This window comes from Bombina bombina, chromosome 8 (assembly GCF_027579735.1).
Source record: "Bombina bombina isolate aBomBom1 chromosome 8, aBomBom1.pri, whole genome shotgun sequence".
NCBI classification, from domain to species: domain Eukaryota; kingdom Metazoa; phylum Chordata; class Amphibia; order Anura; family Bombinatoridae; genus Bombina; species Bombina bombina.
The window spans coordinates 267,777,037-267,803,267 of record NC_069506.1 but is presented as its reverse complement, the minus strand read 5'-3'; the positions used below and the strand labels follow the sequence as shown (position 1 = coordinate 267,803,267).

General features: G+C 40.7%; 1 protein-coding gene across 1 annotated transcript in view; it reads left to right on the top strand.

Annotated features, from left to right (window-relative positions):
* The window catches only part of LOC128638188 (T-cell surface glycoprotein CD3 epsilon chain), a 35,236-nt gene extending 16,948 nt beyond the window's left edge, over window positions 1–18,288 (top strand). Inside the window, exons 3-6 of the mRNA XM_053690051.1 lie at window positions 3,870–4,076; window positions 12,497–12,658; window positions 16,742–16,785; window positions 17,954–18,288. Of these exons, the coding sequence (XP_053546026.1) occupies window positions 3,870–4,076; window positions 12,497–12,658; window positions 16,742–16,785; window positions 17,954–18,010 (470 nt within the window). The 3' untranslated portion in view covers window positions 18,011–18,288. The remainder of the gene's footprint in view (window positions 1–3,869; window positions 4,077–12,496; window positions 12,659–16,741; window positions 16,786–17,953) is intronic.
* Window positions 18,289–26,231: the final 7,943 nt, after the last annotated feature.

The window sequence follows — 26,231 nt, the reverse complement described above, 5'->3', positions numbered from 1 at the left end:
AAACTGCCAAGTCTCATACAGAGTTAGTTCTGGCATTTCTAAGGTCGCATGGATGGAAAGTGAACGAAAAGAAGAGTTCTCTTTTTCCTCTCACAAGAGTTCCATTCTTGGGGACTCTTATAGATTCTGTAGAAATGAAGATTTACCTGACAGAAGACAGGTTAACAAAACTTCAAAATGCATGCCGTGTCCTTCATTCCATTCAACACCCGTCAGTAGCTCAATGCATGGAGGTGATCGGCTTAATGGTAGCGGCAATGGACATAGTACCTTTTGCACGCCTACACCTCAGACCGCTGCAATTATGCATGCTAAGTCAGTGGAATGGGGATTACTCAGATTTGTCCCCTACTATGAATCTGAATCAAGAGACCAGAAATTCTCTTCTATGGTGGCTTCATCGGCCACACCTGTCCAGGGGGATGCCATTCAGCAGGCCAGACTGGACAATTGTAACAACAGACGCCAGCCTACTAGGTTGGGGCGCTGTCTGGAATTCTCTGAAGGCTCAGGGATTATGGAATCAGGAGGAGAGTCTCCTTCCAATAAACATTCTGGAATTGAGAGCAGTTCTCAATGCCCTTCTGGCTTGGCCCCAATTAACAACTCGGGGGTTCATCAGGTTTCAGTCGGACAATATCACGACTGTAGCTTACATCAACCATCAGGGAGGGACAAGAAGCTCCCTAGCAATGATGGAAGTATCAAAGATAATTCGCTGGGCAGAGTCTCACTCTTGCCACCTGTCAGCAATCCACATCCCGGGAGTGGAGAACTGGGAGGCGGATTTCTTGAGTCGCCAGACTTTTCATCCGGGGGAGTGGGAACTTCATCCGGAGGTCTTTGCCCAAATACTTCGACGTTGGGGCAAACCAGAGATAGATCTCATGGCGTCTCGCCAGAACGCCAAACTTCCTCACTACGGGTCCAGATCCAGGGATCCGGGAGCGGTTCTGATAGATGCTTTGACAGCACCTTGGAATTTCGGGATGGCTTATGTGTTTCCACCCTTCCCGCTGCTTCCCCGATTGATTGCCAAAATCAAACAGGAGAGAGCATCAGTGATCCTAATAGCACCTGCATGGCCACGCAGGACTTGGTATGCAGATCTAGTGGACATGTCATCCTGTCCGCCTTGGTCTCTACCTCTAAGACAGGACCTTCTGATCCAGGGTCCGTTCAAACATCAAAATCTAACTTCTCTGAAGCTGACTGCTTGGAAATTGAACGCTTGATTTTATCAAAACGTGGTTTTTCTGAGTCGGTTATTGATACCCTAATACAGACTAGGAAGCCTGTTACCAGAAAGATTTACCATAAAATATGGCGTAAATACCTATACTGGTGCGAATCCAAACGTTACTCCTGGAGTAAGGTTAGGATCCCTAGGATATTGTCCTTTCTACAAGAAGGCTTAGAAAAGGGTTTATCGGCTAGTTCATTAAAGGGACAGATTTCAGCTCTGTCCATCTTGTTACACAGGCGTCTGTCAGAAAATCCAGACGTCCAGGCCTTTTGTCAGGCTTTAGCTAGGATCAAGCCTGTGTTTAAAGCTGTTGCTCCACCATGGAGTTTAAACTTAGTTCTTAACGTTTTACAGGGTGTTCCGTTTGAACCCCTTCATTCCATTGATATAAAGCTGTTATCTTGGAAAGTTCTGTTTTTAATGGCTATTTCCTCGGCTCGAAGAGTCTCTGAGTTATCAGCATTACATTGTGATTCTCCTTATCTGATTTTTCACTCAGACAAGGTAGTTCTGCGTACTAAACCTGGGTTCTTACCTAAGGTAGTCACTAACAGGAATATCAATCAAGAGATTGTTGTTCCATCCTTGTGTCCAAATCCTTCTTCAAAGAAGGAACGTCTTCTACACAATCTGGATGTAGTTCGTGCCCTCAAGTTCTACTTGCAGGCAACTAAAGATTTTCGTCAAACTTCTTCCCTGTTTGTCGTTTATTCTGGACAGAGGAGAGGTCAAAAAGCTTCTGCTACCTCTCTCTCTTTTTGGCTTCGTAGCATAATACGTTTAGCCTATGAGACTGCTGGACAGCAGCCTCCTGAAAGAATTACAGCTCACTCCACTAGAGCTGTGGCTTCCACTTGGGCCTTTAAGAATGAGGCCTCTGTTGAACAGATTTGCAAGGCTGCAACTTGGTCTTCGCTTCATACTTTTTCCAAATTTTACAAATTTGACACTTTTGCTTCTTCGGAGGCTATTTTTGGGAGAAAGGTTCTTCAGGCAGTGGTTCCTTCTGTATAATGAGCCTGCCTATCCCTCCCGTCATCCGTGTACTTTTGCTTTGGTATTGGTATCCCAGAAGTAATGATGACCCGTGGACTGATCACACATAACAGAAGAAAACATAATTTATGCTTACCTGATAAATTCCTTTCTTCTGTTGTGTGATCAGTCCACGGCCCGCCCTGTTTTTAAGGCAGGTAAATATTTTTTAAATTATACTCCAGTCACCACTTCACCCTTGGTTACTCCTTTCTCGTTGATTCTTGGTCGAATGACTGGGACTGACGTAGAGGGGAGGAGCTATATGCAGCTCTGCTGGGTGAATCCTCTTGCATTTCCTGTTGGGGAGGAGTTATATCCCAGAAGTAATGATGACCCGTGGACTGATCACACAACAGAAGAAAGGAATTTATCAGGTAAGCATAAATTATGTTTTTATCAAAAACATAAAATGTGTATGTAAATTGCACAGGAATAAATCGTATTAACTTTGCACAGTGTACATTGTAATTTAAGTAAACTGGATGTGCAAAAATAATTTGTACTTAAAAGTACTAAATACAAAGGCCTATATTTATCAAGGTCTGGCGGACCTGATCTGACAGTGCGAATCAGGTCCGCCAGACCTCGCTGAATGCGGAGAGCAATACGCTCTCCGTATTCAGCATTGCAACGCTGCCCCCTGCTGACTCGCAGCCAATTGGCCGCCAGCAGGGAGGTGTCAATCAACCCGATCGTACTCGATCGGGTTGATGTCCGGTGATGTCTGTCCGCCTGCTCAGAGCAGGCGGACAGCGTTATGGAGCAGCGGTCTTTGTGACCGCTGCTTCATAACTGCTGTTTCTGGCGAGTCTGAAGACTCGCCAGAAACAGGGGCCGTCAAGCTCCTTACGGAGCTTGTTAAATAGAGTCCATTGTGTAATTGTTTTTTTCATAAATGGGATGAGCATGTGCGTTCCATGGGCTTATTTGAAATTGTCTCTCAAATCCCAGCCTAATTCTGTAAAGATTTTCACACTACAGATTTCATAGTTTTTTCTCGCTAACTAAAAGGTGGCGAACTTCTTTTAAAAACACTCAAAATACTTCTAACCCTAATAGACAAGCACATGCATACTGAAATATAGGCGATTGTAAGACGATATACGCAGAAAGCAGCGTAATGTGATATATATTGGCTGAAGGATTTAATTGCTCACTGCTAACTTCACTCCACCATGCAAAGTGCCCCTTTCCAGCGAGCTCCATTACTTTCAATAGGAGACATCTCGCCACTCGCAGGGACTCTCCCTTTTTCACGATTATTCCACCTGACAAGAAAAACCACATCTGAAATTGTGAGGTTTCGATAACCAGGCCCTATGTATTGGGCTTTGGTAAACAAATTACAGGAAAGGGAATGCAAAGTTGTTTTAATATGTAGAATTAAACAGTTTATATTATAATCTCAACATGTTTGCTGTCCCTTTAAACAGTTTTTACCTTTTATCCAATGTAAAAAATAGTTTTAACATGTTTAATTAATTAATCAGTCCTATACAAAGCAGGAAGTACCATGTCCCTTTAATGAATATAGATGATTTTTTTTCCCACTATTCTAATTCCGGTGTTCCACCTCTCTCCTCAGATTCTCCATTCCAAGTGAGTATCTCAGGAAGGTCAGTCAAGATAACTTGTCCTGACAACAATGGATATTTTTTAACGGATAACAATGGAAAGAGTTATAGCAATAAAGAAAGTTTCTTGAGTTTTGAGAATTATGATGACATGAGTAATGGGATTTACTCATGCGAAGCCAATGGAATAAAAAGGAATTTCTACATAAAGGCTCAAGGTAAATGGGGTGTGGGATCAGGGAAAGAGGGAGACTGTGAAAGAGAGAGCGTAAAGGAAATTGGACAGCTAAAGTGACTAAGTGTATTAGAAAAATACAAAATTATTAATCAGCATACAGACACACAGAAGGTTAGATCCTCTCGCCCCTCCGGTCTTTATAGTCTCACCAGTTCCTGAGTTATTTTATGGTACCCATTGACTAAACTGTACACATCTCTCTAGCATTAGTGAATGAGTTTTATAGACTAAACTATAAGTGATGGAAATTCAGAAGCCAGTGAGGCTGTTAGTGCTAAATGCAAAAAAATAAATTAATAAATAAAAATCAGTGTATTAGATTCATCAAATATTATGTCAATAACTATAATTCAATAATGAACAGAGAGGTAAGTGTGCTTTACTGAATGTACTTCATGAAATAAAGTAAGGGAAAAAAAGATTAAAGAGGCCAGAAGATCTATTGGTGAATATAGCCCAAAGAGATACAAATATATATTAATATTTATTGGGCTGGATTAACTAACAACTTTCTATTCTTCCCAGGTCACTAATTCATAATATGTTAGTCTGTTTAGCCCCTTAACTAAATTTTACTGATGTCTCTGTTATCTAGTGATTTCTAGGGATGGGCAAATGTGTAAATTTCCGAATTCGAATGTTAGAACGAATGTTATTACCAAAATTCGAATTACAAATCCGAATGTTGATACAAACGAATATTCTTAAAAATTCTATAATCGAATGCTATTTACAGTTTTCGAATGTCACTTTCGAATTAGAATGTTTATAATTAGATCGAATTTCTACATTCGAAATTTCGAATGTAACATTCTATTTAACAAATACTATTCAGAAGTTCAATAGTCCATGTGGTAGAGAATCTAGTAAATTGATACATAATAGATACAAATATATCAATTCAAATGTTTCTATTTCAATTGAATATTGCATAATTCGAATATTACATTTAAAGAAAGCATTAGAAATACTATTACAAATATATCAATTCGAATTTTTCTAAACAAATATTTTCGAATGTAATCATAAAATTCGAAACCGAACATTCGAAATTTGATTAGAACAAACAAATGTGTTAAAATTCATTTCATTTTTCGAATAATGCGAAACATTCGCCCATCCCTAGTGATTTCTCAAAACTTTATTTATTAAAGGGATACTCAAGTTTTAAGACACTTTCCAATTTACTTCCATTATCACATTTTGCACAGTCTTTATATTCACTTTCTGGGGAACAAGATTCTACTGAGCATGTGCACAAGCTCATAGTCTATACGTATACTAGTCTGTGATTGGCCAGAAAATGGGAGAAAAAATAGATTTGTCAGAAACAAAATCTACTGCCTATTTGAAATTCAGAGCAGGTGTTATTGCAGTGTCTTTTTATTATGCACTTGTTAATTATGTAATTCTACTGCATTGAGTGGTCCTTTAAAGGTAAGGTAAAGTTAAGCAAACTCCTTTACGCCATCTTAAACTTAATTGAAATTTAGCATAAGTTTAATTCATCTTTTTTTTTTTTTTAAATATGGATAAATAGCGTAATGTTTTATCATTTAATTATCCGCCATTCGGATTGTTTCCTCCGTCCGACATGTTATGCAACTTGATTGACATGCTACCTCTATATCAGCATCCAATCATCGCTTCCCCTCCCCCCCCCCCCGGGGTGGTCAGCCCTAACATTGAAACGTCACTACATTACTATGCGCATGCGTTGAACGTGAATAATCCTATTTCCTGAGGGTCCTCATTCATGAGACGCGCATGCTCTGTTTCACTTAGTTTCCACTTCGGCTTAGAAATTAGCATTATTCAGCAATCTCCGTCTAAGTAAGTATACTGTCTAACTACAGCAAAAACCTGATATTGATGTAATAAATATTTTAAACAGTAAACCTTTTCGTTTCAATAATAATTGTATAAACGAAATTACATACTTTATATATCTATTATTGGAAAGATCGAAGAACGAAAGAGACAATATTCATAACTATAATAGCTATAGAGCTCTAAATTTTAAACTCATTTGCAAAAAACTTTGAATTACAATTTCAACTAGATAATATACTTTGTAAGTCATTTACAACTATTAAACTATCGTTGGAGAAGTGCATGTAAGGTCTGAATGTTAGTACTAGCCTTATGTCACAGAATATCGTTCTTTCTCATATTGATTTTTAATAGTATTATATTACCTGCATTTTAAAAAATCTGATTGTAAAATAAGAGAATATTTTTTTTCAAAAAAGGAATATTTAGCATTTAAAAAATGTTAGAAGAATGAGGATTGTAAAACAAGTGATTACATTGCACTAAAATTACAATCTTTTAGATTGCAATATTATGAAATAAAAGAAATATCATCATTGCAAAACTGTTATTCAGTAATGTGGGTACCTATATCATTTGCATTGCTTGGACTTACTTAGCTATTAGAAGAAACAAAGTCAATCTGTAATTCCACAATCTCTATTCCGCATCTGATATCACTGGCAGTATAGTATTTAATGAAGAATGTACTTCATTGAATACTATGTATCGGGTGTAAGTCACGCATGCGCAGAAGAAAGTTTGCTGTGAATTCGAAAATTGTGTAACACCTAGCGCCTGTTGTGGGAAGACCCTTGGCTAAGATAAATTGACCCCTAGTGGTCAGTTCAATTACAATATTAAAAAGTGACTATCAAAGCGCCAACAAAAATAAGGCAGGGTCTATAACTCTAATATTAAAAGTTAAATTTATTAAAATACATGTATAATCAATAGACATCAAATAACAAAAACAATATTAAAACAATATATAAGCAATGTGCCAAAGGTTAATGGTGTAACCCTGGTGGTCCTTTTTCAAGAACTATACTTGTTCCAAAGGTTAATGGCTTTAACCCTGGTAGTTCTTTTTCAAGACCTGTACTTTTTATACGAATACCGTCTATTCAGTTGTGAGTAACATTAATTCACAGATAATTTATAACAATTTGACAATTTTAAAATTTTAAAATTATAAAATTTGACAACTTTAGAATTTTGACAATTTTTCCCTCATGGATCCATGTTAACAGTCTAAAATATTGAGATTGTTTGTGGTTGACCAATTTGGTTTAATAGTATCCTGAGTTTACAACTGATAGTGTTATTATTACTCTTTATCGGATATTGCTCACATCAGAGGCTAAAAGCAGTAGTTTGAACTCCCTAGTATCCTGGGATTTTTCAGTGTATCTGCAATTGAGGCTCTCACTCAGATCTTATGTTATGCAAGTGGATTAGTTTAAAGGTGCGTTTTCACGCTTTTATTGTTTTAGTGAAATATCACAATTACGTGATGATCTTTCACTTCTGGGTTGCAGATGATAAGAACTGAGTGGAGTGGGCCTGTTAGGTGCAAAATTGTTTGTTGATAGTGTGTTGATAGTGTCGGTACCTATCCGAGTGAATATTATTACAAATTTTTGTGAATTGGACCTAGTGCATAAACATTAGTGATAAAACAAATTCCTTAAAATACCTTAAAATACAAATGCTGTGGCGAGTGTAAAAAGCATTGTGATAGTGCTTTAAACAAACTTCCAATTCAAATATGTGTTTCAACCATTGAACAAACAATAATAAACAATCAAAAATGAACAAATTAATAACGTGAAACTGGTGCTCCGGTCCTAACAAATTTCTGTGGTTACAGATATTTGGTTCACGGATTATAAAAACAACTTAGCAGTGTCTATATTTATGGATTTCTGTTCGTGATGTGAGTGAAATAGAGTGAATGTAGTAACATCTAAACAACTCCTCTCGAAAATCTTCTAAAAAGTATATGTCCAAAGTATTTTCAGTGGATGATTAAATTCCCTGATGGGTATATATTCCCAGGGCCATTCTTTGGCACATTGCTTATATATTGTTTTAATATTGTTTTTGTTATTTGATGTCAATTGATTATACATGTATTTTAATAAATTTAACTTTTAATATTAGAGTTATAGACCCTGCCTTATTTTTGTTGGCGCTTTGCTGTGAATTCGCTTTTAGCCGACACAGAGAGCGGATGGGACGGCTCTCAGATAGGAAACAGTAAAACACGGAAGTAGCTGCTGGGAGGAGTCGGGTAGGAAACGGCACGAACATTTATTATTATATATTATATACAAACAGAATAGACACATACGCCTAGATTTAGAGTTCTGCAGGCAAAGGGGTGAGTTAGCTACGCATGCTTTTTTTCCCACGCACCTTTTAAATACCGCTGGTATTTAGAGTTCACAGAATAGCTGGGTTTTCAGTGCGTTAGGCTCCAAAAAGGGAGCGTAGAGCATAATTTAACGCCACTGCAACTCTAGATACCAGCGGTGCTTACGGAGGCGGCCAGCTTCAAAAACGTGCTCGTGCACGATTCCCCCATAGAAAACAATGGGGCCATTTGAGCTGAAAAAAACCTAACACCTGCAAAAAAGCCGCGTTCAGCTCCTAACGCAGCCCCATTGTTTTCTATGGGGAAACACTTCCTACGTCTGCACCTAACACCCTAACATGTACCCCGAGTCTACACACCCCTAACCTTACACTTATTAACCTCTAATCTGCCGCCCCCGCTATCGCTGACACCTGCATATATTTTTTTAACCCCTAATCTGCCGCTCCGTAAACCGCCGCTACTTACATTATCCCTATTTACCCCTAATCTGCTGCCCCTAACACCGCCGACCCCTATATTATATTAATTAACCCCTAATCTGCCTGCCACAACGTCGCCTCCACCTGCCTACACTTATTAACCCCTAATCTGCCGAGCGGACCGCACCGCTACTATAATAAAGTTATTAACCCCTAATCCGCCTCACTCCCGCCTCAATAACCCTATAATAAATAGTATTAACCCCTAATCTGCCCTCAATAACATCGCCGACACCTAACTTCAATTATTAACCCCTAATCTGTCGACCGATTCTCGCCGCTACTGTATAAAATGGATTAACCCCTAAAGCTAAGTCTAACCCTAACACTAACACCCCCCTAAGTTAAATATAATTTAAATCTAACAAAATAAATTAACTCTTATTAAATAAATTATTCCTATTTAAAGCTAAATACTTACCTGTAAAATAAACCCTAATATAGCTACAATATAAATTATAATTATATTATAGCTATTTTAGGATTTATATTTATTTTACAGGTAACTTTGTATTTATTTAAATAAAAAAATATTTAGAAACATTAGAAAAATATTACAACAATTTTAAACTAATTACACCTACTCTAAGCCCCCTAATAAAATAACAAAGCCCCCCAAAATAAAAAAATGCCCTACCCTATTCTAAATTAAAAAAGTTCAAAGCTCTTTTACCTTACCAGCCCTGAACAGGGCCCTTTGCGGGGCATGCCCCAAATAATTCAGCTCTTTTGCCTGTAAAAAAAACACATACAATACCCCCCCCAACATTACAACCCACCACCCACATACCCCTAATCTAACCCAAACCCCCCTTAAATAAACCTAACACTAAGCCCCTGAAGATCTTCCTACCTTATCTTCACCTCGCCGGGTATCACACCGATCCGTCCTGGCTCCGGAATCTTCATCCAAACCCAAGCGGGGGCTGGCGATCCATAATCCGGTGGCTGAAGAGGTCCATAAGAGGCTCCAAAGTCTTCATCCTATCTGGGAAGAAGAGGCGATCCGGACCGGCTTTAACTTAGGGGGGTGTTAGTGTTAGGGTTAGAATTAGCTTAAGGGGTTAAACAATTTATTAGAGTAGCGGTGAGCTCCGATCGGCAGATTAGGGGTTAATACTTGAAGTTAGCTGTCGGTGATGTTAGGGAGGGCAGATTAGGGGTTAATACTATTTATTATAGGGTTATTGAGGCGGGAGTGAGGCGGATTAGGGGTTAATACATTTATTATACTAGCGGTGAGCTCCGGTCAGCAGATTAGGGGTTAATAATTGTAGGTAGGTGGCGGCGACGTTGTGGGGGGCAGATTAGGGGTTAATAAATATAATATAGGGGTCGGCGGTGTTAGGGGCAGCAGATTAGGGGTACATAAGTATAACGTAGGTGGCGGTCGGCAGATTAGGGGTTAAAAAAATTTAATCGAGTGGCGGCGATGTGGGGGGACCTCGGTTTAGGGGTACATAGGTAGTTTATGGGTGTTAGTGTACTTTAGAGCACAGTAGTTAAGAGCTTTATAAACCGGCGTTAGCCCAGAAAGCTCTTAACTACTGACTTTTTTCTGCGGCTGGAGTTTTGTCGTTAGATTTCTAACTCTCACTTCAGCCACGACTCTAAATACCGGCGTTAGAAAGATCCCATTGAAAAGATAGGATACGCAAATGACGTAAGGAGATCTGCGGTATGGAAAAGTCGCGGCTGGAAAGTGAGCGTTAGACCCGTTAATGACTGGCTCCAAATACCAGAGGGCGGTAAAAACCAGCGTTAGGAGCCTGGTTTTCACGGCTACCGCCCAACTCTAAATCTAGGCCATAGAAAAAATTTTAGCGACTGCTTTATAATAATGATGAAGGATGTTTGGGTGTAATCGCAAACCAAAAAATTTAGCATCACTTTAAGTGAAATCCGAGTGCACACCCGGTAATCATTGAGTAAAACATAGGAACACCTCACAGTTTCACACAATGTAAGATTAAATGTACAGTCATAGCAGTTTTCACTCACATGGATGAGATCTTCAAATGTCCATCAGTAGACGTGACGCCCTCAAGTTCAATATAAATTTTTGTAATAAAATAAATAAGTAAAACAAGAACAAAACATTAAATTAGCATAAACCAATTCAATATTTAAGTCGAGTAAATAAAGGAAAAGAGAGATCCGCAATGGAATACTGAGTACCCTGACAAGCGGATATCTAGTGATTTCATTACATAAAATTGCTGAGATCTTATTAATGAACTTTGCCCAGGAATAGACAGAGAGAAAGTGAGACACATCAAGATGCTTTGCTGTATCTTTAGAGTTGTGAGGTGCAGCTGTTATCACTCACAGGGCTGTAAATGTTGTTCCAAGTCATTTAAAGGGACATTAAAGGTAGAATTGTATAATCAACAAATTCATAGTAAAAAGGTAACACAATAACACTTACTCTGAATTTCAAATGAGCACTAGATTTTTTTTTTCTGATAAATTTAAAAATGTCTTCCATTTGCCAGCCCCTGTATCATGTGACAGTCTTCAGCTAATTTCAGACTCCTATACGTATACACTGCATTCTTGCACATGCTCAGTAGGAGCTGGTGATTAGGTAAGTATGCATATATAAAGATTGTGCATCTGAAACATAAAAAAACATTTTTTACTTTATTGCCCCCTTAAAAATGATTGTACAGTACTTTAAACTCTTGTATACAGCAAATATTTTAAATGCACTGTGTATGTGGGGTGGAGAGGGAGGCAGTAAGGAAAAATGCAGTGTGGCTAGTGAGCCAATTGGATATGAGGTGAAAATGCCACATCAGGGAAAAAAAAGAATGAAGTGAGCAGGTGTGTGGGGGGGTTAAGAAAATAAATACAAGGTATTTGACACTATCATGATAGTATGATAATCGTATATGTATAAAAAAAATGACCATTACATATAAAATAATGTACAGACTACCAATTTTAATTAATGTCTACCTAAAGTTACCATTACTTTAAAGGAACATTAAACCCAAACATTTTCTTTCATGATTCAGATAGAAAATACAATTTTAAACAACATTCCAATTTACTTGTATTATTTAATTTGCTTCATTATTTAGATATATTTTGTTAAAGAAATAGCAATGCACATGGGTGAGCCAATCACATGAGGCATCTATGTGCAGCTATCAATCAGAAGCTACTGAGCCTATATAGATATGCTTTTCAGGAAAGAATATCAAGAGAAGGAAGCAAATTAGATAATAGAAGTAAATTAGAAAGTTGTTTAAAATTGTATTTTTTTTGGGTTTAATGTCCCTTTAAGTATGCACTATGCACCAGCATTTTAAAGACAGCACTTACTCAGAGAGCCTAAGGTAGTTGTATCATCTGGTAATTACTCAATTTGCATAATTGCTAACATGATACAATTCCCACTGGCGCTCTGAGCAGTTGCAGTATTTAAAATATGGGTGTACTGGGAATATCTAGCTATGCTTCACGTGCATGTGCACAGAAAAATGTTAACACTAAAACCATGATAATGTTTACTAGACACATTTTTGTCAATATATATGGCAACAAATGTCACAACCCAATAAATCCATGCAAAGCATCTCATAATTTTCTCTCTCTAATATTGGACTGTGAAAGGCCCCAGTGAAAGGGAGAGACATGGATAAAGATGCAGTAATGTGAGAGCTGATAGGAATGGATTGTATGCAGTGTCTTATTGTCTGTGTTCATGTCCCTCCACAGTGTGTGACACCTGCACAGAAGTCTCAATTCCAGTGGTAGTTGGAGTGCTATGTGCTGACTGCTTGGTCACACTTGGAGTGGCCCTTATTGTCTATTTTGGCTGCAAGCAACACAGTGGACAAAAAAGAGATGGAGGAATGGCAAATGGCGCAAGACAGAGAGGTAAGGAATGAAAAGAGATGAAGCAGTAAATATGAAAGGGTAACTGTAAGAAAAGAATATTGAAAAAAGAGTGGGTATGAGAGGGCACCATGGAGAGAATGGCAGATGGAGCATAGTGAGTGGGTTTAAAAGGGCAACAAGGTGAAAATGGCAGATGGAGAAAGAGAGTGGGTATGAGGGGGAAATAAAGAGACAATGGCAGATGGGAAAAGTGAGTAGGTATGAGGGGGCAACAAGGAGACAATGGCAGATGGGAAAAGTGAGTGGGTATGACGGGGCAACAAGGAGAGAATGGTAAGTGAGTGGGTATGAGAGGGCAATAAAGAGAGAATGGCTGAAGGAAAAAGTGAGTGGGTATGAGAGGACAACAAGGAGACAATGGCAGATGGAGAAAGTGAGTGGGTAAAATATAGAGACAATGGCAGATGGAAAGCGAAAGTGGGTATAAGGGGGCAATAAAGAGAGAATGGCAGATAGAGAAAGTGAGTGGGTATAAGGGGGCAATAAAGAGAGAATGGCAGATAGAGAAAGTGAGTGGGTATAAGGGGGCAATAAAGAGAGAATGGCAGATAGAGAAAGTGAGTGGGTATAAGGGGGCAATAAAGAGAGAATGGCAGATAGAGAAAGTGAGTGGGTATGAGGGGCCAATAGAGAAAGTGAGTGGGTATAAGGGGGCAATGAAGAGACAATGGCAGATAGAAAACATGAGTGGGTATGAGGGGGCAATAAGGAGAGAGTGGCAGATGGGAAATGTGAGTGGTTATAAGGGGCAACAAGGGGAGATGATGAAAGTAAGTGGGTATGAGAGGGCAACAAGGAGAGAATGGCAGGTGGAGAAAGTAAGTGGGTATGAGAGGGCAACAAGGAGAGAATGAAAGATGGAAAAAGTGAGTGGGTATAAAGGGGCAAAAAAGAGAGAATGGCAGATAGAGAAAGTGAGTGGTTATGAGCAGGCAATAAGGAGAGAATGTCAAATGGAGAAAGTGAGTGGTTATGAGCTTGCAATAAGGAGAAAATGGCAGATGGAGAAAGTGAGTGGTTATGAGAAGGCAATAAGAAGAGAATGGCAGATGGAGAAAGTGAGTGGGTATGAGCAGGCACTAAGAAGAGAATGGCAGATGGAGAAAGTGAGTGCGTATGAGCAGGCAATAAGAAGAGAATGGCAGATGGAGAAAGTGAGTGGTTATGAGCTGGCAATAAGAAGAGAATGGCAGATGGAGAAAGTGAGTGGGTATGAGCTGGCAATAAGGAGAGAATGGCAGATGGAGAAAGTGAGTGGTTATGAGCAGGCAATAAGAAGAAAACCGCAGATGGAGAAAGTGAGTGGTTATGAGCAGGCAATAAGAAGAGAATGGCAGATGGAGAAAGTGAGTGGTTATGAGCAGGCAATAAGAAGAGAATGGCAGATGGAGAAAGTGAGTGGTTATGAGCAGGCAATAAGAAGAGAATGGCAGATGGAGAAAGTGAGTGGTTATGAGCAGGCAATAAGAAGAGAATGGCAGATGGAGAAAGTGAGTGGTTATGAGCAGGTAATAAGAATAGAATGGCAGATGGAGAAAGTGAGTGGTTATGAGCTGGCAATATGAAGAGAATGGCAGATGGAGAAAGTGAGTGGTTATGAGCAGGCAATAAGAAGAGAATGGCAGATGGAGAAAGTGAGTGGGTATGAGCAGGCAATAAGAAGAGAATGGCAGATGGAGAAAGTGAGTGGTTATGAGCTGGCAATAAAAAGAGAATGGCAGATGGAGAAAGTGAGTGGTTATGAGCTGGCAATAAGAAGAGAATGGCAGATGGAGAAAGTGAGTGGTTATGAGCAGGCAATAAGGAGAGAATAGCAGATGGAGAAAGTGAGTGGTTATGAGCTGGCAATAAGAAGAGAATGGCAGATGGAGAAAGTGAGTGGTTATGAGCAGGCAATAAGGAGAGAATAGCAGATGGAGAAAGTGAGTGGTTATGAGCAGGCAATAAGAAGAGAATGGCAGATGGAGAAAGTGAGTGGTTATGAGCAGGCAATAAGAAGAGAATGGCAGATGGAGAAAGTGAGTGGGTATGAGCAGGCAATAAGGAGAGAATGGCAGATGGAGAAAGTGAGTGGTTATGAGCAGGCAATAAGGAGAGAATGGCAGATGGAGAAAGTGAATGGTTATGAGCTGGCAATAAGAAGAGAATGGCAGATGGAGAAAGTGAGTGGTTATGAGCTGGCAATAAGAAGAGAATGGCAGATGGAGAAAGTGAGTTTAAAGACAGTTGCTGCAGCTTTTTCATTTTACAATAAAGTTTTTTTTTTTTAACATTGTAGTATGTTTCCAAGAAAAGTCAGCTTTGTAACATATTTTTATAGCCACTACAAGTTCATACTGTACTGAACAGGTTTTTATATTCTGCTCACACTGTAACAAACATATATTTTAATAACGTTTGGAACAGAGTGATCGTGATATTGGACGTAAACCAAAGTAATTTCACACTATACCGAATAGGTTTACATTTAATATCGCTGCACATGGTGATACTTCTTTTAACATTCTGCCAGTGACAGAGAACCCTTGCCTGCCACAGTGAAGGTAGAGGCATTTTACCACACTTTAAACAGTGATTTAATCCCTTTACTGCATTTCACCTACAATCTCGATTGTGATGCGGATACCTTTATAACATTGCAATTTTATTATAATGCTTTGAACAACGGGCCCTAAGGAGCAGGAACCCAATATGATGTGCTATTCCCTCACCTCAAGATAAGATTATGTACAGAGGACTTATAGTGGTACAACCCTATTTTTCTCAATACTATGTATGTTTCTATTCCATTTTGATATAACATTCCCTATATTAATGCTAACTATTCCCTTATTTATAGTATTGTAAGGATGCTTCATTCTAGGGGTGGCCCAATACATATCTTAGATGAATGTTATTACTTAAAGGACCAGTAAACACAGTATATTTGCATAATCAACAAATGCAAGATAACAAGACAATGCAATGGTCTGAACTTCAAATGAGTAGTAGATTTTTTTTTCTAACAATTTTAAAAATTGTGTCTATTTCCACTCCCCCTGTACCATGTGACAGCCATCAGCCAATCACAAATGCATACACATTTATTCTTGTACGTGCTCAGTAGGAGCTGGTGACTCAAAAAGTTTAAATATAAAAAGACGGTGCACTTTTTTTTAATGGAAGTAAATTGGAAAGTTGTTTAAAATGGCATGCTCTATCTGAATAATGAAAGTTTATTGTGAGTTGAGTGTCCCTTTAAAAACTAAGGCCCAGATTACAAGTGAGCACTACTGATAGCACAGTGTAGGCCTATGGTATTTATATATATATATATATATATATATATATATATATATATATATATATATATATATATATATATATAGATGCAGTGGAAGGTGCACTCTCACAAACAGGATCACAATGCCAGGGTGCTGAATGCAGGGTAAAGTATAGAGGATAGAAGACAGCACTCACTGGTCTTAAATATTGCAAAAACTGCTTTAATGTAAGTGACGTTTTGGGGAATGCTCCCCTTCATCAGACCAACCACATGATGAAGGGGAGCATTCCCCGAAACGTCACTTACATTAAAGCAGCTTTTGCAATATTTAAGACCAGTGAGTGCTGTCTTCTCTCCCTATAAAAGTCTATAACTACGCTGAAGATAAAAATTAGCATGGCCAGATTAGTGTTGCTTTTGCAAGTTGAATGTAAAAAAGTGCATGAGTGACAGACTCAGTCCTGCTAACTTCGAGACTTCGGATATCATGACCTCGCTAACTCCTCCCCATAGACTTCTATGGGGCACACTACAAAAAGCCTTATCCTTTTACACTGCACTAGATGAATTGCACCAATATCAAAGGTGCATTAGAAATATTTTCATGTAAAGCTTGCTATCTTGTTAGTTAAGTTTTTCTGTAATCACTTGATAGTATTTATAGCCATACATGTCTGATATAATGACAATTGTCTATATCTTGCTTGATATGTTTAGTTCCTCAAACCTCAATAAAAAAATGTATTTAAAAAAAATATGTTTATTTTAAACTAATCCTTTAACTTTCCATCCAACAGGGAAACCGGAAGGCCCACCTCCTGTTCCCAACCCTGACTATGAGGTGAGAAAAACTTTAAAATGACAGAGACATATTTATTGGTGAAAGAGTTAATCACAATGTGACATATTTACTGGTGAAATTGTTAATCTCTTGAAACAAAGTGGACTAGATTCATAGATACTTGTTAGGTTACCAAAGGCATGATCGTGTTTTAAATTCAATGCATGATATCTTGCACATCAAATATATCCAATAGGAACATGGAAACACAATAACTACATCTGCAACACTTATTAAACAGGTTACAAAATGGTTTATGTAAATGTTTGAGGTGGTTAAAACATTCACATATCTGTTTTGTTATAGTAAAGATGTCTCGCTGAATAGAACAAAAGGTGTCTCCAGAGGCCTCACCATGGGTGTATTGAGGGTGGCATTTTAGAGAAAATTATAACCTACACCTAGGCCCAGCATGTAGAATTCATAAAGGCTATATTGCCAGTGGTGTCTCCAGACCACCGAAGGGAACTTCCCGGAAGTCCATCTGTGATTTGTGGGTTGAGTTGTGATTAGAAGGCAGGACTAGGGGTGGACTAGATGAGGACGAGAGTGCCATGGGTGGAGCTAGAGAGGTCCTGGGCAGATTGGTGGGGGAAAGAGAGAAATTACTACGGTTGAAAGGGACACATGAGGATTGCCAGTCATCATGTTGGAGTACTGGTGCCCTCCTTGGTAACACCACTGTCTATCAAGTATCTCATAGAGTTTTTCATTTGTTTGTTCTGTAAGGTTTTGAAGGCACCATTGTGATCCTGTATCCTTCTCAGTAGAACCAGTTCTTTGCACCAAGAAGTAAACAGTTACAAGATAGATACAGCTCCAGTGATTATAATAGAGAATAAATTGCAACTTGAAGCTGTGACAAGAAACGGGTACAATGATCTTTGAATTATGTGATTTTCAAGTTTCTTGATTTTTCCATGAGATATAACTTTCACAAACTGGTTTTACTGAATATAGGCCAATAACATGTTGAATGGGCTAAAGGATCATTTCCACTTAGGGCAAAATGACCTAATTATGATGACATGATCAGTGGGTGAAAGGTTCATTCCTATTTGGGGCAAAGTGACCTAATTATATTGACATACTGAGTTAACTGTATGTATCACTGGAAGACAAGTAGGATCTAGGATCTGATCTTCTCACTGTGCTTCTTCCTTCACAGCCAATCCGCAAAGGACAACGTGATGAATATGACAGATTGGGCCCACGTTTCAAATGACCTGGATTTTTTTGCCACATGAAACGTTGTGCTCTTTATTTTTGTGTGCTGTTATTTTCCTCTTTTGTATAAAATATTTAATGGATTAAAGGGTCATTCCCACTGGAAGTCAAGTGACTGACACACATAAGTGATGAACATTAAATTCAGAGCTCACATTTCAAATGACCTGGATTTGTCTGCTTCGTGAGTTGTTAGCGCCTCTATTCCCTATGCTATTTTTAATAATGTCATCCTCTTAGTGTTAATAAAATATATTTTCTAAACATACAGAAGAATTGTTTTGTATAGGTTGTCAGAGCAAATATTGTGAAGGCTTCTTAATCTCAGACCTAGATAGATAGATAGATAGATACATACATACATACATAGATAGATAGATACATAGATAGATAGATGATAGATACATACATACATACATACATACATACATACATACATAGATACATACATACATACATACATAGATAGACACACACAAATGTGGCAGAAAAGTAAAACTTGCTACAAACATTGTTATGATCATTACTGCCATAGAGTGCTAAAAGCAAAAAGTAGGGGCACACCTTAGTTTACTCTTCAACAAAGAATACCTAATTCAATAACAGAAGTAAAATAGAAAGATTAATATGACAACTTTAGGGGTTGTATTGCATACTGAGTCTGTATCACACACTAGGAAGTAAACTTGGGGCTACAGAACTCACTAGGGAGTATTACACATACAGGAAATGTATCATATACTGGAGAGTATATCAAACACTGAGGCTGTATTGGGAGTAGGGAGAATTGCTCACACTGGGAAGTGTGTCACACACTGTGGTTCTGTCACACACTGGGAAGTGTATCACACACTGGGAAGTGTATTACACACTGTGGTTCTGTCACACACACTGTGGTTCTGTCACACACTGGGAAGTGTATTACACACTGTGGTTCTGTCACACACACTGTGGTTCTGTCACACACTGGGAAGTGTATCACACACTGTGGTTCTGTCACACACACTGGGAAGTGTATCACACACTGTGGTTCTGTCACACACTGGGAAGTGTATTACACACTGTGGTTCTGTCACACACTGGGAAGTGTGTCACACACTGGGAAGTGTATCACACACTGTGGTTCTGTCACACACTGGGAAGTGTATCACACACTGTGGTTCTGTCACACACTGGGAAGTGTATCACACACTGTGGTTCTGTCACACACTGGGAAGTGTATCACACACTGTGGTTCTGTCACACACTGGGAAGTGTATCACACACTGTGGTTCTGTCACACACACTGGGAAGTGTATCACACACTGTGGTTCTGTCACACACTGGGAAGTGTATCACACACTGTGGTTCTGTCATGCATTGGGGAAGTGTATCACACACTGTGGTTCTGTCACACACTGGGAAGTGTATCACGCACTGTGGTTCTGTCACACACTGGGAAGTGTATCACACACTGTGGTTCTGTCACACACTGGGAAGTGTATCACACACTGTGGTTCTGTCACACACTGGGAAGTGTATCACGCACTGTTGTTCTGTCACACACTGGTTCTGTCACACACACTGGGAAGTGTATCACACACTGGTTCTGTCACACACACTGGGAAGTGTATCACACACTGGTTCTGTCACACACACTGGGAAGTGTATCACACACTGGTTCTGTCACACACACTGGGAAGTGTATCACACACTGTGGTTCTGTCACACACTAGGAAGTGTATCACACACTGTGGTTCTGTCACGCACTGGGAAGTGTATCACACACTGTAATCTTACAAATTACAGATGACAATGGAAGATTACAACAATCTTCCCATAATATAGCAGAAACATTCCGAAAATACTATCATAGATTATATAATCTCAACAGCCCAACAGCAACAGACAATACCACAACAAATAACAGAATAGAAAACAAAAGACTACCTTTCTAAACTAAATCTACCCAAACTAAACCCTTTCCAAAAAAATAAATTAGACGAACCAATCTCCCTCGAAGAACTTCGAAAAGCAATAAAAGACCTCCCATCTCAAAAATCACCAGGTCCCGATGGATTCTCATACAAATATTATAAAACATTCATAGAACAACTAGCAACCCATATGCTAACCTACTTCAATAGCGTTAACAAAATGAATCCTTTCTCTAAACAAGCACTAGAAGGCTGTATCACATACTGGGAGCTGTATCACATACTGAGTCTGCATCGCACACTGAGGCTGTATCACACATTGAGGCTCTATCACACACCTGGAGTTGTATCACTGGGCACTGTATTGCGCACTAGGGACATTTGCGATGTTAAGTGGTCCTCTAGCTAAGCTGTATCACACACTGAGGCTGTATCACATACTGAGTCTGTATCGCGCACTGAGTCTGTATCACACACTGAGGCTGTATCGCACTGAGGCGACACTCAGAGGTTGTATCGAGCACAGAGGCTGTATCGCACACTGAGGGGCCTATCTATCAAGCTCCGAAAGGAGCTTGACGGCCCGTGTTTCTGGCGAGTCTTCAGACTTGCCAGAAACAGCAGTTATGAAGCAGCGGTCACAAAGACCGCTGCTCCATAACCCTGTCTGCCTGCTCTGAGCAGGCGGACAGAAATCGCAACAATTCAACCCGATCGAGTATGATCGGGTTGATTGACACCCCCTGCTGGCAGCCCATTGGCCGCGAGTCTGCAGGGGGCGGCGTTGCACCAGCAGCTCTTGTGAGCTGCTGGTGCAATGTTAAATGCGGAGAGTGTATTGCTCTCCGCATTCAGCGATGACTTGCGGATCTGATCCGCACTGTCGGATCAGGTCCGCAAGACATTTCTTAAATAGGCCTCTGAGTCTGTATCGCACACTGAGGCTGTATCACATACTGAGGGTGTATTGCACACTGAGGCTATATCGCATATTGAGGTTGTATCACACACTGAGGCTGTATCACATACTGAGGCTGTATCACGCACTGAGTCTGTATCGTGCACTGAGCACGCACTGAGTCTGTATCGCACACTGAGCACGCACTGAGTCTGTATCGCGCACTGAGGCTGTATCGCACACTGAGGCTGAATCACACACTGAGGCTGTATCGCTCTGAGGCTGAGCACGGAGGCTGTATCACGTACTGAGTCTGTATCGCACACTGAGGCTGTATCACACACTGAGCCTGTATCGAGCACAGAGGCTGTATCGCACACTGAGGCTGTATCACATACTGAGGCTATATCACATACTGAGGCTGTATCACACACTGAGGCTGTATCACACACTGAGGCTAATATCACATAATGAGGCTATATCACATACTGAGTCTGTATCGCACACTAAGGCTGTATCACACACTGAGGCTAATATCACATAATGAGGCTATATCACATACTGAGTCTGTATCACACACTGAGGCTGTATCACACACTGAGGCTGTATCACACACTGAGGCTAATATCACATAATGAGGCTATATCACATACTGAGTCTGTATCACACACTGAGGCTGTATCGAGCACTGAGGCTGTATCGAGCACTGAGGCTGTATCGCACACTGAGGCTGTATCACACACTGAGGTTATATCACATACTGAGGCTGTATCGCACACTGAGGCTGTATCACATATTGATGTTGTATCACACACTGAGGCTGTATCACACACTGAGGCTGTATCGCACTGAGGCTGTATCAAGCACAGAGGCTGTATCGCACACTGAGTCTGTATTGCACACTGAGGCTGTATCACATGCTGAGGGTGTATCGCACACTGAGGTTGTATCGCATGCTGAGGGTGTATCGCACACTGAGGTTGTATCGCATACTGAGGCTGTATCACACACTGAGGCTGTATCACACACTGAGGCTAATATCACATAATGAGGCTATATCACATACTGAGTCTATATCGCACACTAAGGCTGTATCACACACTGAGGCTAATATCACATAATGAGGCTATATCACATACTGAGTCTGTATCACACACTGAGTCTGTATCACACACTGAGGCTAATATCACATAATGAGGCTAATATCACATACTGAGGCTGTATCACACACTGAGGCTGTATCGAGCACTGAGGCTGTATCGAGCACTGAGGCTGTATCGCACACTGAGGCTGTATCACACACTGAGGCTATATCACATACTGAGGCTGTATCGCACACTGAGGCTGTATCACATATTGATGTTGTATCACACACTGAGGCTGTATCGCACAGAGGCTGTATCGCACACTGAGGCTGTATTGCACACTGAGGCTGTATCACATGCTGAGGGTGTATCGCACACTGAGGTTGTATCGCACACTGAGGCTGTATCACAAACTGGGGCTGTATCACACACTGAGGCTGTATTGCATACTGAGGCTGTATCACACACTGAGGCTGTATCACACACTGAGGCTGTATCACATACTAAGGCTGTATCACACACTGAGGCTGTATTGTACACTGAGGCTGTATTGTACACAGAGGCTGTATTGCACACTAAGGCTGTATCGCACACTGAGGCTGTATCGCACACAGAGGCTGTATCGCACACTGAGGCTGTATCGCACACTGAGGCTGTATCACACACTGAGGCTGTATCGCACATGGAGGCTGTATCACAATCTGGGGCTGTATCACACCTTGAGGTTATATCACACACTGAGGCTGTATCGCATACTGAGGTTGTATCACTTACTGAGGCTGTATCACTTACTGAGGCTGTATCACATACTGAGGTTGTATTGCACACTGAGGTTGTATTGCACACTGAGGTTGTATCGCACACTGAGGTTGTATCGCACACTGAGGCTGTATCACACACTGAGGCTGTATCAAGCACAGAGGCTGTATCGAGCACAGAGGCTGTATCGAGCACTGAGGCTAATATCACATAATGAGGCTATATCACATACTGAGTCTGTATCGCACACTAAGGCTGTATCACACACTGAGGCTAATATCACATAATGAGGCTATATCACATACTGAGTCTGTATCACACACTGAGTCTGTATCACACACTGAGGCTAATATCACATAATGAGGCTAATATCGCATACTGAGGCTGTATCACACACTGAGGCTGTATCGAGCACTGAGGCTGTATCGAGCACTGAGGCTGTATCACACACTGAGGCTGTATCACACACTGAGGTTATATCACATACTGAGGCTGTATCGCACACTGAGGCTGTATCACATATTGATGTTGTATCACACACTGAGGCTGTATCGCACAGAGGCTGTATCGCACACTGAGGCTGTATTGCACACTGAGGCTGTATCACATGCTGAGGGTGTATCGCACACTGAGGTTGTATCGCACACTGAGGCTGTATCACAAACTGGGGCTGTATCACACACTGAGGCTGTATCGCATACTGAGGCTGTATCACACACTGAGGCTGTATCACACACTGAGGCTGTATCACACACTGAGGCTGTATCACATACTAAGGCTGTATCACACACTGAGGCTGTATCGTACACTGAGGCTGTATTGTACACGGAGGCTGTATTGCACACTAAGGCTGTATCGCACACTGAGGCTGTATCGCACACTGAGGCTGTATCGCACACTGAGGCTGTATCACACACTGAGGCTGTATCGCACATGGAGGCTGTATCACAATCTGGGGCTGTATCACACCTTGAGGTTATATCACACACTGAGGCTGTATCGCATACTGAGGTTGTATCACTTACTGAGGCTGTATCACTTACTGAGGCTGTATCACATACTGAGGTTGTATTGCACACTGAGGTTGTATTGCACACTGAGGTTGTATCGCACACTGAGGTTGTATCGCACACTGAGGCTGTATCACACACTGAGGCTGTATCGAGCACAGAGGCTGTATCGAGCACAGAGGCTGTATCGAGCACAGAGGCTGTATCGAGCACTGAGGCTGTATCGCACACTGAGGCTGTATCACATGCTGAGGGTGTATCGCACACTGAGGTTGTATCGCACACTGAGGCTGTATCACAAACTGGGGCTGTATCACACACTGAGGCTGTATCGCATACTGAGGCTGTATCACACACTGAGGCTGTATCACATACTGAGGCTGTATCACATACTAAGGCTGTATCACACACTGAGGCTATATTGTACACTGAGGCTGTATCGAGCACGGAGGCTGTATTGCACACTAAGGCTGTATCGCACACTGAGGTTGTATCGCACATGGAGGCTGTATCACAATCTGGGGCTGTATCACACACTGAGGCTGTATCACATACTGAGGTTATATCACACACTGAGGTTATATCACACACTGAGGCTGTATCGCACATGGAGGCTGTATCACAATCTGGGGCTGTATCACACACTGAGGCTGTATCGCATACTGAGGTTGTATCACACACTGAGGCTGTATCACATACTGAGGCTGTATTGCACACTGAGGTTGTATTGCACACTGAGGTTGTATTGCACACTGAGGCTGTATCACACACTGAGGCTGTATCACACACTGAGGCTATATCGCATACTGAGGCTGTATCGCACACTGAGGCTGTATCGCCCACTGGGGCTGTATCGCCCACTGGGGCTGTATCACACACTGAGGCTGTATCACACACTGAGGCTGTATCGCACACTGAGGCTGTATCGCACACTGAGGCTGTATCGCACACTGAGGCTGTATCGCACACTGAGGCTGTATCGCACACTGAGGCTGTATCACACACTGAGGCTGTATCGCACACTGAGGCTGTATCGCACACTGAGGCTGTATCGCACACTAAGGCTGTATCACATACTGAGGCTGTATCACATATTGAAGCTGTATCACATACTGAGGCTCTATCACACACCTGGAGTTGTATCAATGGGCACTGTATTGCGCACTAGGGACTTCATTACACATTTGCAATGCGTTTCTTTAGCTAAGCTGTATCGCACACTGAGTTTGTATTGTGCACTGAGGCTGTATCGCACACTGAGGCTGTATCGCACACTGAGGCTGTATCACATACTGAGGCTGTATCACACACTGAGGCTGTATCACATACTGAGGCTGTATCACACACTGAGGCTGTATCACATACTGGGAGCTGTATCACATACTGAGGCTGTATCGTACACTGAGGCCTCTATTTATCAAGCTGTCAACCGCAAATACGCTGGAATTCCACAGCATATTTGTGGCAAGCCTGATTCGCCGTAGTTATCAAGCCCTACAGACCGGCAAAAGTAGAATATAGTGATGTAACATACGATCCGGCGGACTCAGTCCGACACAGATCGATGGTTACGTCACTCCAGATGTTCTGAATGCAAGTGTGGCACAATCTGACTACTTTTGGAAGTTATCAAGATCCTACCAGGTACGCTCGCCACTATTCCGGCCCAGCGTACCTGGTTTTCAATCCGCCGCCCTGGAGGTGGCGGATGCCATAGGAATCAATGGGAGTCTGACAGCAGCGAAAGCTTATGTTCGCTGCTGCCCGATATCCCATTGATTCCTATGGGAACGTCTACATCTAACACCCTAACATGTACCCCGAGTCTAAACACCCCTAATCAACCCCCCCTACACCGCCGCCACCTACATAATACTTATTAACCCCTAATCTGCCCCCCTACACCGTCGCCACCTACATTATACTTATTAACCCCTAAACCGCCGCTCCTGGACCCCGCCGCAACTATAATAAATATATTAACCCCTAAACTGCCGCTCCCGGACCCCGCCGCCACCTACATTATACCTATTAACCCCTAATCTGCTGCCCCCTATACCGCCGCCACTATAATAAAGTTATTAACCCCTAAACCTAAGTCTAACCCTAACCCCCCCTAACTTAAATATAATTTAAATAAATCTAAATAAATATTACTGTTATTAACTAAATTATTCCTATTTAAAACTAAATACTTACCTGTAAAATAAACCCTAAGCTAGCTACAATATAACTAATAGTTACATTGTAGCTATCTTAGGGTTTATTTTTTATTTTACAGGCAAGTTTGTATTTATTTTAACTAGGTACAATAGTTATTAAATAGTTATTAACTATTTAATAACTACCTAGCTAAAATAAATACAAAAGTACCTGTAAAATAAAACCTAACCTAAGTTACAATTACACCTAACACTATAATAAATTAACTACAATTAAATAAAACTAATTACAATTAATGAAAATTAACTAAAGTACAAAAAAAAAAAATTACAGAAAATAAAAAAAATTACAAGAATTTTAAACTAATTACACCTAATCTAAGCCCCCT